This window comes from Carcharhinus amblyrhynchos, chromosome 1 (assembly GCF_965287045.1).
Source record: "Carcharhinus amblyrhynchos chromosome 1, sCarAmb.v2.hapA, whole genome shotgun sequence".
Taxonomy (NCBI): domain Eukaryota; kingdom Metazoa; phylum Chordata; class Chondrichthyes; order Carcharhiniformes; family Carcharhinidae; genus Carcharhinus; species Carcharhinus amblyrhynchos.
In genome coordinates, this window is record NC_137324.1 from 177,728,627 (window position 1) to 177,742,115 (window position 13,489).

General features: G+C 47.8%; 1 protein-coding gene across 1 annotated transcript in view; it reads right to left on the reverse strand.

Annotated features, from left to right (window-relative positions):
* The window catches only part of arhgef38 (Rho guanine nucleotide exchange factor (GEF) 38), a 76,655-nt gene that overhangs the window by 18,977 nt on the left and 44,189 nt on the right, over positions 1 to 13,489 (reverse strand). The window contains exons 9-11 of the mRNA XM_080195863.1: positions 13,310 to 13,432; positions 10,022 to 10,360; positions 5,304 to 5,456 (exon numbers count right to left, since the gene is read on the reverse strand). Coding sequence (XP_080051989.1) covers positions 5,304 to 5,456; positions 10,022 to 10,360; positions 13,310 to 13,432 — 615 coding nt within the window. The remainder of the gene's footprint in view (positions 1 to 5,303; positions 5,457 to 10,021; positions 10,361 to 13,309; positions 13,433 to 13,489) is intronic.

The window sequence follows — 13,489 nt, forward strand, 5'->3', positions numbered from 1 at the left end:
GCATCCTTTCTGGTTGTATCACAGCTCGGTACGGGCTCCTGCTCTGCCCAAGACCGCAAGGAACTACAAAAGGTCGTGAATGTAGCCCAATCCATCACACAAACCAGCCTCCCATCCATTGACTCTGTCTACACTTCCCACTGCCTCGGGAAAGCAGCCAGTATAATTAAGGACCCCCCACACCCCGGACACTCTCTCTTCCACCTTCTTCCGTCGGGAAAAAGATACAAAAGTCTGAGGTCCCGTACCGACCGACACAAGAACAGCTTCTTCCCTGCTGCTGTCAGACTTTTGAATGGATTTAACTTGCATTAAATTGATCTTTCTCTACACCCTCGCTATGACTGTAACACTACATTCTACACCCGCTCCTTTCCTTCTCTACGAACGGTATGCTTTGTCTGTACAGCGCGCAAGAAACAATACTTTTCACTGTATAGTAATATATGTGACAATAATAAATCAAATAAGACTTTGAGGGGGTTTGAGAGTGTCGATGGTGAGATGTTTTCACTGGTGGGAGAGATCTTGAACAAGGAGACATCGCTACAAGATAAAGGGTTGGTCATTTAAAACTGAAGTGCGTGGAAATGTCTCCTCACAGAGGGTGGTGAGTCTCTGGAATTCTCTACCCCAAAGGGTGCTGGAGGCTGGATCACTGGAAGTATTTAAAGTGAAGCTGGATCAATAGATCGAGGAACAGAGGGCTGGGGAAAATGGCGCTGAGAAGGAGCTGAGGCCGGCATAGATCAGCCATGATTGTATTGAATGACAGTCCTGAAGGGCCAAATGGCCTCCTCCTGCTTCTATTTCTTAGGTTGTGTGTTTTAGGAGACTTCCCATCTGAGCCGGGAGATCCTCGCTGTAAATGATTCCATTTATTCATCAGACTTGGGGCTGACTGTGACGGGCAAGGAAGAATTGATGCCACTCACAGTCGGATAGCTCATCCGAGATTTGCTGGCCGTACACTTGGACGTACATTCTCACAAGCAACATGGGAGGAGGAGGGGGGAGAGAGGAGAAAATTTGCCGAATGAGAGAAGAAAAAGTAACAGCGAGATGAGCATAATTGAGTTTGGGATTGAATTTGCTGAATATTGTAGTGGGACAGAATTTCATAATTCAAGATCCTGTAAAAGAATTTATCAGAGTGGGACTCATAGAACCATAGAATCCCCACAGAATGGCAGGAGGCCATTCAGCCCATCAAGTCTGTACTGAACACAATCCCCACCCAGGCCTATTCCCACAACTCCACACATTTACCCTGCTAATCCCCCTGATACTAGGGGCAATTTAGCATGGCCAATCGACCTAACCCACATATCTTTGGACAACGGGAGGTAAACCCATGCAGACATGGGGAGAATATGCAAACTCCACACAGACAGTGACCCAAGCTGAGAATCGAACCTGGATCCCTGGCGCTGAGAGGCAGCAGTGCTGACCACTGTGCCACTGTGCCACCCTCAATGGGGTGACTCTTGATTTCAACTCAGTAAAGAGAATGAGGGGAGAACAAAAATCTATTTATGAGTCACAAGTGGGTTTACATTAACACTGCAATGAAGTTACTGTGAAAATCCCCTAGTTGCCACACTCGGGCACCTGTTTGGGTCAATGCACCGAACCAGCACGCCTTTCAGAACGTGGGAGGAAACCAGAGGAGCCCCACGCAGACATGGGGAGAATGTGCAAACTCCACACAGACAGTGACCCAAGCCAGCAATCGAACTCGGGTCCCTGGCGCTGTGAGGTAGCAGTGCTAACCAACTGTGCCACCACACCAACCTAGGGGAGGGAGGGACAGAAAGAATGAGAAACACAGCACCAGTGATAAAATAAAGACAGACGGAAATTGAGGGAAGGAGAGAGAGGGGGGGTGGGGGAGAAGAAAAAGACTGAAAGTGAGTGAGAGGAGATGTGTGCTGGTGGATGGATGTTGGATCAGTCAGAGATAGACAGTTCTGGATAGATAATGATCTGTATTTCTATGTGTGGTGAAAGACACGCCCCAGAGACAGCCGATGTTTGTAATCTTGGGCAGAGCCTGCTGTTAGAGCGGGGTTACTGAGGGGGAAAAAACACAGCTAATTTCTTGAAGGCAGTTGTCTCGATGTGGCGGGGGGGGGCGGTGTTGTGCTCGAGATCAGAGGAACTGGAATTTCAGTAAGTATAAAAGGGAGCCATTCAGCGGGGAAGAGGCAGCGCTGCTACCCAGACTTTCCAAACACTTGGAAATGTGTAGGGTTAACGTGGCGAAGTTCTTAAAGTTTATTTATTAGTGTCATAAACAGGCTTACATTAACACTGCAATGAAGTCACCGTGAAAGTCCCCGAGTCACCACACTCCGGTGCCTGTTCGGGTACACTCAGGGAGAATTTAGCACGGCCAATGCATTCTGACCAGCACGTCTTTCGGACTGTGGGAGGAAACCGGGGCACCCGGAGGAAACCCATGCAGACACGGGGAGAACGTGCAGACTCCACACAGACAGACAGTGGTCCAAGCCAGGAATTGAACCCAGGTCCCCGGCACTGTGAGGCAGCAGCGCTAACCACCGAGCTGCCCATGATGATGGTTATAGATCGAGTGTCTGTCCTCACCTGGGAAGAGGTCTGATCTTTGAGAGAGATTGCTGGGACGGTAGCGCCCTCCAATGGGAAGCGTGCTGCAGTGCAGCCGGACTTGAAGGCGAGTCTGGGGTCTTGACAGGGTCAGGATGGCAGCCTTTGGTGTGGGGGGGTTGGGCTAGGCTGTGGGCCGGACAGGACTGGGAGGGGGGGGGATACCTGGGCAAGACCTCCAGTTGGCACTAGCGGGGCCCCCAAAAGAGACAGCCCACTCCCTTGCCCAGTCACCAGCCTGCCTTGATTCACTGTTGGGCAGGGAAACTTGATGCCAGCATCCCCTAATGACTGAGGGGGCAGGGGAAAGCCCTTCATTGGCCATTAATTGGATACTTGAAGGTCTCAACTGATTCATTGATGAGCGGGCAGTCTGGTGCCTCCCCGCTCAATGTAACATTGTAATGGCAGCGGGCAGGGTGGGTATAGCTGCTGGGAGCGATGCTTCTGGGATGTTAACCAACGCCCCCCCCGGAGTCTCCCACTCCTCTCGTCTCTTGTAGGAAATGGGAGAGTGACAGAGTTGGTGGAGAGGTGGGGGTGGGAAGGGGGCAGTGGGGATGGACAGGGTGGTTGCTGCTGAGGAGATGCAGTGGGTCCATAAAATTCCAGGTCAGAAATAGAATCGTAGAATCCCTGCAGCGCAGAAAGAGGCCATTCGGCCCATCGAGCCTGCACCGACCACAATCCCACCCAGGCCCCATCCCCATAACCGCTCATGTTTATCCTCCTGATCTCCCTGACACTAGGGAGCAATAACTGTGGCCAAATCACCCAACCTGCACAACCTTTGGAGTGTGGGAGGAAACCGGAGCACCCGGAGGAAACCCACGCAGACATGGGGGGAATGTGCAAACTCCACACAGGCAGTGACCCGAGGCCGGAATTGAGTCCGGGTTCCTGGCACTATGAGGCAGCAATGCCAACCACTGTGCCACCCAAAATACAAACCCATAAAATCGATATTTAGAACATGATTTCAGGAAAAGGAATGATCCATTAGCTGAGGTAATGGGGTTTATAGGAACACGAGGAGACCATTTCGCCTTACAGTCCGGTCATAGCTGGCCTGTATTTTCATGACACGTACTGACTTGATTTCAAAACCCTTATTCAACAAATCTTTTTTGTCAATCTCGGTTCTGGATTTTTTTTGAATAACCTCAGCAGTTTTGAAGGGAGAGCGTTCCTGAATTTTCCGGGGGCACGTCTCCCAGGCGAGCCCAGAAGCAAGGACCAGGGCAGAAATAGAAAGTTGAAGTGAAACAGGAAGAGGAAAGGGTCACTGCCCTCGAGAAAGAGAGAGCTCGAATCAAACACTCAATCTGCTGACTCACGGATCACATTACTCTTTGACTGCAACCTTTGTCCCCTTCAGCTCAGTTAATTGAATAAATCCCATCAAACAAAGTGACTGAAGACAGGAAGATATTAACAACAGCATCCATTCCTCCAGCATAGAATCCCAACAGTGCAGAATGAGGCCATTCGGCCCATCGAGTCTGCACTGACCATAATCCCATCCAGGTCCTATCCCCATAATCCCATGCATTTACCCTAACAAGCCTCTCCTGACACTAAGGGGCAATTTAGCATGGCCAATCCACCTAACCCGCACATCTCTGGATTGAGAGAGAAAGCCAGAGCACCCGGAGGAAACCCACGCAGACACGGGGAGAACGTGCAGACTCCACACAGACAGTGACCCAAGCCAGGAATCGAACCCAGGTCCCTGACGCTGTGAGGCAGTAGTGTTAACCACTGTGCCGTCCTAACAACGTGAAAGCTCCCAGTGTATCACAAAAGTGTTATCAAATTAAACTCCAGACCAAACCACAGTAGGAGATATTAGAACAGATGGTAGAGAGTTGCATCAAAGGGGGGAGTTCAAGGAACATGTTAAAGAAGAGAGAGGGAGGTGGAGACGAGGGTAGCTTTAGTGTGAATATTGTATACAATGTCACTACACTACCAGAAAGATGTGGATGCTTTGAAGAGGATACAGAAGAGGTTTACCAGGATGAAGGAGCTATGAGGAGAGGTTGGGGTAAACTCGGTTTGTTCTCACTGGAAATGACGGAGGTTGAGGGGTGACATGATAGAGGTTTACACGATTGAGTGGCATGGACAGAGTGGATAGTTAGATGCTCTTTTCTAGAGTAGAAAAGTCAAGCACTAGGGGACATAGGGTTTAGGATGCGTGGGGAAAAGTTTAGAGATGTGCAAGGCAAATTTTTTTACAGAGGGTGGTGAATGTCTGGAACGCGCTGCCTGGGGAGGTGGTGGGAGCAGATACGATAGAGGCATTTAAGGGACAACCAGACAAATATGTAAACAGGACGGGAATGGAAGGATCCGGACTCTGTAGGTTCACACGGTTTTAGTTTAGGCAGGCATCATGATGGGCACAGGATTGAAAAGCCGGGGGGCCTGTTCCTGTGCTGTACTGTCCTTCAGTCTTTAGGGAGAAGACTCCAGAGCGCGGGGTCCCTGCGGGTCGCTGAACTACTGTTTCAGATCATCAATAGTGCGTTAGGTGCATTAACTCTGTCACTCGGACGACAACAGGCATCACCTGGACCGAACCACCAAGAGTTGGAAGTAGCAGCTGGTTCGAAGAGGCTTTTCCTTGATGTTTATAAAACTGTGGTTCCGTCACAAGGGTCACTCACCGTGGAGGCTGCTGATCTTTTCCTTAAGCGTTCCTCTAAACTGGCCCTCCTTTCAAGCACTCTGTGAGCTCCAAATTCTTTACCAAACGACAGGCTATGAATCTCTTCAATGACTTGCTTCTGCCTGTCTCGAACACTGCCTGAAGGAGACACCTAAATGAGAAATCAGAACTGGGTATGAATCCTCAGCACCCATCAAATTGTGGGGGAGAGAGTGGCGTCGTGGTATTGTCACTGATTTTGATTTGATTTATTGTTGTCACATGTATTAACCTGCAGTGAAAAGTATTGTTCCTTGCGCACTAGACAGACAAAGCACACTGTTCATAGAGGAGAGGGTGCAGGATGTAGTGTTACAGTCATAGCTAGGGGTGTAGAGAAAGATCAACTTAGTGTGAGGTAGGTCCATTCAAAAGTCTGACAGCAGCAGGGAAGAAGCTGTTCTTGAGTCAGTTGGTACGTGACCTCAGACTTTTGCATCTTTACATCTGGGTTAATAATCCAGAGGCCCAGGCCAATGCGCTGGGGACACGGGTTTGAATCCCAGCAAGGCAGCTGTGGAACTGAAATTCAAATCAGAATCTGGAATTGTAAAGTTAGTCTCAGTAATGGAGACCCTTTAATCATTGCTGGAAAACCCCATCCGCCATCCTCACCTGTGGCTCCAGACCCGCAGAGGTATGATTTCTCTTAACTGTCCTCTGAAACGGCAATGCCTGCCACTTAGTTCAAGGGCAATTAGGGATGGGCAACAAATTTAAAATACAAGATCCCAGACATCCAAGAAAGCTACTGAGTCCACTATGGGCTTTCCAATTAGTCCCACTCCTCCATAACCCAGTCATTCCTTTCCAAGAATTTATCCAATTCCCATTTGAAAGTTCCAATTTTCTGTCACCCCTCGGCAGTGCCTTCCAGATCACCCCAGCTGCAGCCTTTTAAAAAAAGCTTCTTCATTGTCCCTTTGTCAATTGTGATAAATTTTTCTCCTCAGGGTGAAAAAAAGTAGAAAAGCAAATTATTATCTCAATGGAATGCGTCTGGGCAGAGGGATCTGGGTGTCGTTGTTCATGGAATCACAGAAAGTCAGTATGCAGGTACAGCGCAGAATGAAAAGGGTAAATGGGAATGTTGGCATTTATTGCAAAAGGACTGGAGTATAAAAGTAGAGATGTGTTGTTGCGATTGTAGAGGGTGTTGGTGAGGCCACATCTGGAATATTATGTTCAGTTTTTGGTCTCCTTATTTGAGGAAGGATGTGGTGGAATGGGAAACAGCTCAGAGGAGGTTCACCAGGTTGATTCCAAGAATGGAAGGGTTGATGTACGAGGAGAGATTAAAGAGTTTGGGCTCATACTCGCTGGAGGATGATGGGGACCTGATTGAGGGGTATAAAATTCTAAAAGGGATTGATTAAGTAAACGTAGACCAAATGTTTCCTCTTATGGGGCAATCTCAAACAAGAAGTCACAGGGATAGGATGGCAGATTTAGAACTGAGATGAGAAGGAATTCCTTCTCGCAGAGAGAGTGGTGAATTTGTGGAACTCACTGCCCCATTAGACTCTGAATAGTTGAAAGGTTTCAAGGAGATAGATATATTTCTAATTAAAAAAAAAGGTTAACAAACAGGCTTCCTGTATTGCTTGCAATTTCATTCTTTATATTGTTACACACACACATTGCCGACAAACGGTTTATCAATTCATTTCATTTTTGGGGAACGAATGAAATGGAAATCCTGAACAATTGAACGCAGCAATCTCTAAGCAGAAGTCAAATGGCGACGAGGAGCTAGAAGTTCCATCTGTTTGTCTGAGATCTTCCTCTCCATCTCCGCATGTCCCAGGCAGCTGAACAGGAATTTTATTTAGGTAGTGAGCTGCTGTGATCTGGAAGGCGCTGCCAAGCAGATTCAAGAGGGACTTACAGAAGAGAGCTGGAAACAAACAAGTTTTGCTGATGACACCACTGTAGTGGGTCGGATCTCAGACAATGATGAGACAGAGTACAGGAATGAGATAGAGAATCTGGTGAGCTGCTGCGGTAACAATAATCTCTCCCTCAATCTCAACAAAACGAAGGAAATAATCATCAACTTCAGGTATGTAAAGGAGAACATGCCCCTGTCTACATCAATGGGGACAAAGTAAAAAGGGTTGGGAGCTTTAAGTTTTTAGGTGTTCAGATCACCAACAACCTGTCCTAGTTCCCCCATGCAGACATTGTAGTTAAGAAAGCCCACCAACACCTCTACTTTCTCAGGAGGCTAAGGAACTTTGGGGTGTCAGCTACGACTCTCACCAACTTTTACGGGTGCCCCATAGAAAGCATTCTTTCTGGTTGTATCACAGCTTGGTCTGGGCTCCTGCTCTGCCCAAGGTGGCAAGGAATTACAAAAGGTCGCGAATGTTGCCCAATCCATCGCACAAACCAGATTCCCATCCATTGACTCTATCTACCCTTCCCACTGCCTTGGCAAAGCAGCCAGTATAATTAACGAGGTTACGCACCCCGGACATTCTCTCTTCCACCTTCTTCCGTCAGGAAAAAGATACAAAATTCTAAGGACTCAAGAACAGCTTCTTCCCTGCTGCCATCAGATTTTTGAATGAATCATAGCATCGTACAGTGCAGAAGAAGGCCATTCAGCCCATTAGAGTCTGCACATCACATTCCCACCCAGGCCGTATCCCCATAAGCCCGTGTATTTACCCTAGCCAGTTCCCCCTGATGCTAAGGGGGAATTTAGCACGGTCAATCCACCTAACCCACGCATCTTTGGACCGTGGGCGGAAACTGGAGCACCCGGAGGAAACCCACGCAGACACAGGGAGAACGTACAAACTCCACACAGACAGTGACCCAAGGCGGGAATTGAACCCAGGTCTCTGGTGCTGTAAGGCAGTAGTGCTAACCCACTGTGCCACTCTAACTTGCATTAAGTTGCTCTCCCTCTACACCCTAGCTATGACTGTAACGCCACATTCTGCACACTCTCCTTTCCTTCTCTATGAACGGTATGCTTCGTCTGTATAGCGCACAAGAAACAATACTTCTCACTGTATTAGTAATACATGTGACAATAATAAATCAAATCAAATCAAAATGCTTTGGGTTTTGAGGAACTGAGCTGATGAAAGAGTGCTCACACTGCCACCTAGTGAGTGGTAACGGAAGTGTTTCCCATTGACAGTAACACAGGGACAGTCAGTGTTAACAACTGCAAACACAAGAGTGTTTGTATTGTCACAAGTCATGACATAATGCATATAGCTGATACAAATTTGACTATGTAGCTGCATTTAAATTATTTCTCTATTGAAGACTGCATTCACTTTTTTTTTAAGCAGCGTGTACAGTAGAAAGCTGGGGGAACTAAGATCAAAGCTTTGTGTTAGGAAGTGTTCACTAAGATCATTGCTTGAATGTTTAAATTCCGATATCCTGTCCCCTCCTGCGAGACAGACTCTGCTCACCTCACACCACATAGAGCGGAATTTTCTACTCTATCCAATCGTTATCTTAAACACACAGTGAGATCACACATAAGACACAGGAGCAGAAATAGGCCATCCAGCCCATCAAGTCTGCTGCCCCATTCATGGCTGATCTGATAATCCTGAACTCCTCTTCCCTACCTTATCCCCCTAACCCTCGATTCCCTTACTGAGTAAGAATCTGTCTGTCTCAGCCTTGAACAGAATGACAAAACTGGCTTGGGCACAGAATGTGGGTATGCCGGCGTTGGACTGGCGTAAACACAGTAAAAAGTCTGACAACACCAGGTTTTAGTCCAACCGATTTATTTGATAGTAGACTCACAAGCTTTCGGGGTTAGTCCCTTCGTCAGGTGAATGGAGAGTTCTGGGCCAGAACTCTCCATTCACCTGACGAAGGGACTAACCCCGAAAGCTTGTGAGTCTATTATCAAATAAATCGGTTGGACTAAAACCTGGTGTTGTCAGACTTTTTATTGGGCACAGAAAGCAGAGAGTAGCAGTGGAAGGAGACTTTCTAACTGGAGGTGTGTGACAAATGGTGTAGATGGAGGGAGGATGTTGATGCATTGGAAAGGGTGCAGAAGAGATTTCCCTGGATGTTGCCTGGTTTTGGAGGATATGGACTATGAAGGAAGGTTGAACAAACTTGGATTGTGTTCATTGGAATGTCGGAGGATGAGGGGGGGAAGCTGATAGAGGTTTACAAGACTATGACAGGCTTGGATGGAGTGGATAGTCAGAGTCTTTTTCCCAAGGCCAAAAAGGTCAATTACTCAGGGGCATCGGTCAAAAGTAAAAGGGGGAAAGTTTAAAAGAGATGTAAGGGGCAAGTTTTTCTCACAGAGGGTGGTGAATGCCTGGAACGCGCTGCCGGAGGAGGCGGTGGAAGCAGATTCTATATCAACGTTCAAGAGGCATCTGGAGAGATACTTGAATAGGCAGCGAATAGAGGGATATGGACCACATAGAGGCAAGAAGATACGAGAGAGGCATATGTGTCAGCACAGAGTTGGTGGGCCGAAGGGCCTGTTCCTGTGCCACACTGTTCCTTATTCTTTGTCTATCTTTCCTTAGATAAGGTCATCACTTCATCTTCAATATTTCAAAACTGAGGCACTCTTTGGCTTGCCGTGCAATTTCAACAATACACTTTTAACAAAATAGTTTCAGGTTAGATTACTCGAACCAATCCTCCTCACCGCAGGTGAAAACTCACCAGGATATTTTTTCCAGGCGGAGAGGCCTGGAGTGCTGAGGTCATGAGGTCCCTGAAGACAGCCATAAAGCAGCAGATGCAGTTTATCAGAATTGTCTTTGCCGCTTTGTTAAAGGTCTGAAGTTCCTCCACCAGCTGGCCGTTCAGAGCTTCGTAGTCTTTCTTTGCCTCGTTCAGTTCCTCCGCTGCCTTTTTGTCCCTCACACTTTCCGACTGCTTGAGGCAGCTGACGTAATCAAGCAACTTGTCGTAGCGTTTCTGGATGAGTTTCTGAGGAGCTGAGAAGAGAACCTGTAATGTGCCAAGTGGGACCACAGCCAGCCGTTCCAAATAGTCTCTCTACAATGCAAACAGAAGGTGCGATAAGGTGTTAACCTCAACACAGATACAAGTAGATGTTCTACCCTACAATGGCTCCCAATCTGGCAAGAATCATTGGTGCGCAAGGAGGCCAATCGGCCCATCAACTCTGTACCAATTCTCTGACACAGAATCTTACCCAGGCCTACCTCCCTCAACCCATTCCCCTAATCCTGCCCATTTACCCTGCTAGCCCCCATGGCCTGCACATCTTTTGGACACTATGGGGCAAGTTAGTACGGCCAATCCACTTAACCAGCACCTCGTGGACCTCACACTTTAATGTGCACCTTGTATTAAAAGTCTCCTTCCTCTTGATCTCTGTAAACCTCTCCCAGCCCCTACAACCCTCCCTACCTCAGTAACCTCCTCCAAACCCCCAAAGCCCTCTCTGTGTTCTTCCAGTTCCTGCCTCTTGCACATTCCCCCGATTTCCATCGATCTATCATTGGCGTGGTGTCATCAGCTGCCTGGGCCGTAAACTCTGGAATTGTCTCCCTAAACCTCACCACAAACAATCTTGCTCCTTCTCCAGAACACTTCTTCCAATCTAATTTTTTGACAAGCTTTTTCTCGTTGTCCTAATGCTTGGTGTCAAACTTAACCTGATGATGCTCCTGTGGCACATCTTACTGTCTGAAAGACAGGGGGCACAATTCTCCCCAAATAACTAAGCGTCCAACAGGCAGCAAAGTCGGGGATTTTTTTCCTGCCCACCTTTTGGGTGTACTTAGTTTTACGAATCTCTGACACTCTGCATATCACAGAGTGCCTCAGAGAGATCCCTGACAGTAGTGAGGGGTGGGGTGGGGGGGGCTATTCCTGCCTGAGAGGCCGGTGGCACAGTGCCACTCTGCATGTGCTAATCTGTCAGTGGGGCAATCGGCTCCTCACCCCCTGCCCCAGTTGCCGGCCTCCTGATCGCTGACTGCCTGACCGCATCTGCCATCCCCATCCCACCCCCCCTGCCCCACATCGCTGACTAGACCAGCATATACTGCCCTCGAGAAAGTGGTGGTGAGCTGCCTTCTTGAATCGCTACAATCCCTGTGGCGTAGGTACACCCACTGTGCTGTTTGGGAGGGAGCTCCGGGAATTTGACTGTGAAGGAACAGCCGATATATTTCCAAGTCAGGATGGTGAGTGACTCGGAGGGTGTGTACTGGTGGTGGTGTTAATTGTGTTTTAATTAGATGCAGATGGTGGATATTAACTTGAGCTTCTATAAGTAGGCACAAAGAAACCTCTAGTTGTTGGCTTAAGTCGTGAATGCCTGTTTGTAGACCTCTGTCAATGAATATAAAGTGTTTAAGGATTGACTCCAGTTAAATCCTTCACCAACTGGCTCTCTGAATAGAACAGTGGTGTTCCCAGGCATCTGCTGCTCTTGTCCTTCTGTGTACTAGAGGTTGTGGGTTTGGAAGGTGCAGGAATCTTGGTGAATTGCTGCAGTGTATCTAGCAGATGGTACGTACGGCTGTGTGTTGATGGTAGAGGGAGTGAATGTTTGTGGGTGGGGTGCCAGTCAAAGAGGGTTGGCTTTGTCCTGGATGGTATCGAGCGTCTTGTGTGTTGTTGGAGCTGTACCCATCCAAACAATTGGAGTGTATTCCATCACACTCATGACGTTTTATTCAGTTATGGGACCTGGGCATTGCTGGCTGGGCCAACATTTATTGTCCATCCCTAGTTGCCCTTGAGGGGCAGTTGAAAGTCAACCATATTTCTGTGGCTCTGGAGACACATGTAGGCCAGACCAGGTTAGAACGGTGGATTTCCTTCCCGAAAGGGCATTAGTGAACCAGGTGGGTTTTTCCGACAATCGACAATGGTTTCAGGATTGTCAGATTCTTAATTCCAGTTATTTTTCCTTGAATTCCAATTCCACCATCTGCTGTGGTGGGATTCGAACCCCAGTCCCCAACACATTAGCTGAGTTTCTGGATTAATAGTCTATCGACGATGGTTTCATAGACATCAGTAGATTCTTAATTCAAGACATGTGCCTTGTAGATGATGGACAGGCTTTGGGGAGTCAGGGAGTGAGACACTCACTGTGGGATTCCCAGCCTCTGACCTGCTTTTGTTGCCATGATGTTGGAAGTATTTTAAAACTTCTACAAATTAGCAATCTCATCCACTCCACATTCCCTTTTGCAGCTTATATAATAACTCCCCATGTAACAGCACGGTGGCACAGTGGTTAGCACTGCTGCCTCACAGCGCCAAGGACCCAGGTTCAATTCCCGGCTTGGGTCACTGTCTGTGTAGAGTTTGTACGTTCTCCCTAAGTCTGCGTGGGTTTCCTCCAGGTGCTTTGGTTTCCTCCCACATTCTGAAAGACGTGCTGGTTAGGTGTATGGCTATGCTAAATTCTACCTCAGTGTACCTGAACAGTTGCCGGAGTGTGGCGACTAGGGAATTTTCACAGTGACTTCATTACAATGTTAACGTAAACCTACTTAGGGGTGGCACGGTAGCACGGTGGTTAGCACTGCTGCTTCACAGCTCCACGGACCTGGGTTCAATTCCCAGCTCGGGTCACCGTCTGTGTGGAGTTTGCACATTCTCCTCGTGTCTGCGTGGATTTCCTCTGGGTGCTCTGGTTTCCTCCCACAGTCCGAAGATGTGCGGATTAGGTTGATTGGTCATGCTAAAATTGCCCCTTCTTTACCGCCTGCTGCACCTGCACGCTTACCTTCAGTGACTGGTGCACAAGGACACCCAGGTCCCTCTGCACACTCCCCTCTCCCAACTTACACCCATTAAGGTGATGAAAAAGAAACACAGTTTTTATAAAGCCCCTTGGAATTGTGTTCCAGGTTTTGATCCCAGTGTTGTCAAGGAGATTAATTACTAGAAATCCCAGGGTAATACTGGAAGGGGTTGTCAATCCAAATGTGAAGGGGCTTTATGTTGAATACTTACAAAACTTTCAAAGGAATTTTGGTAGTTTTTCAACTGCTGGAGGGAGTCAGCGTTGCTCTGGTCGCAATCTTGTAAAATCCTTTGAAGTCCGTGGGCATTCTGAACAGCCAATAACATACCTTCCTGAACAAGCAAACAATAAAACGATTTTCCAAAGGTTAATGGTGAAATATTAGCTGG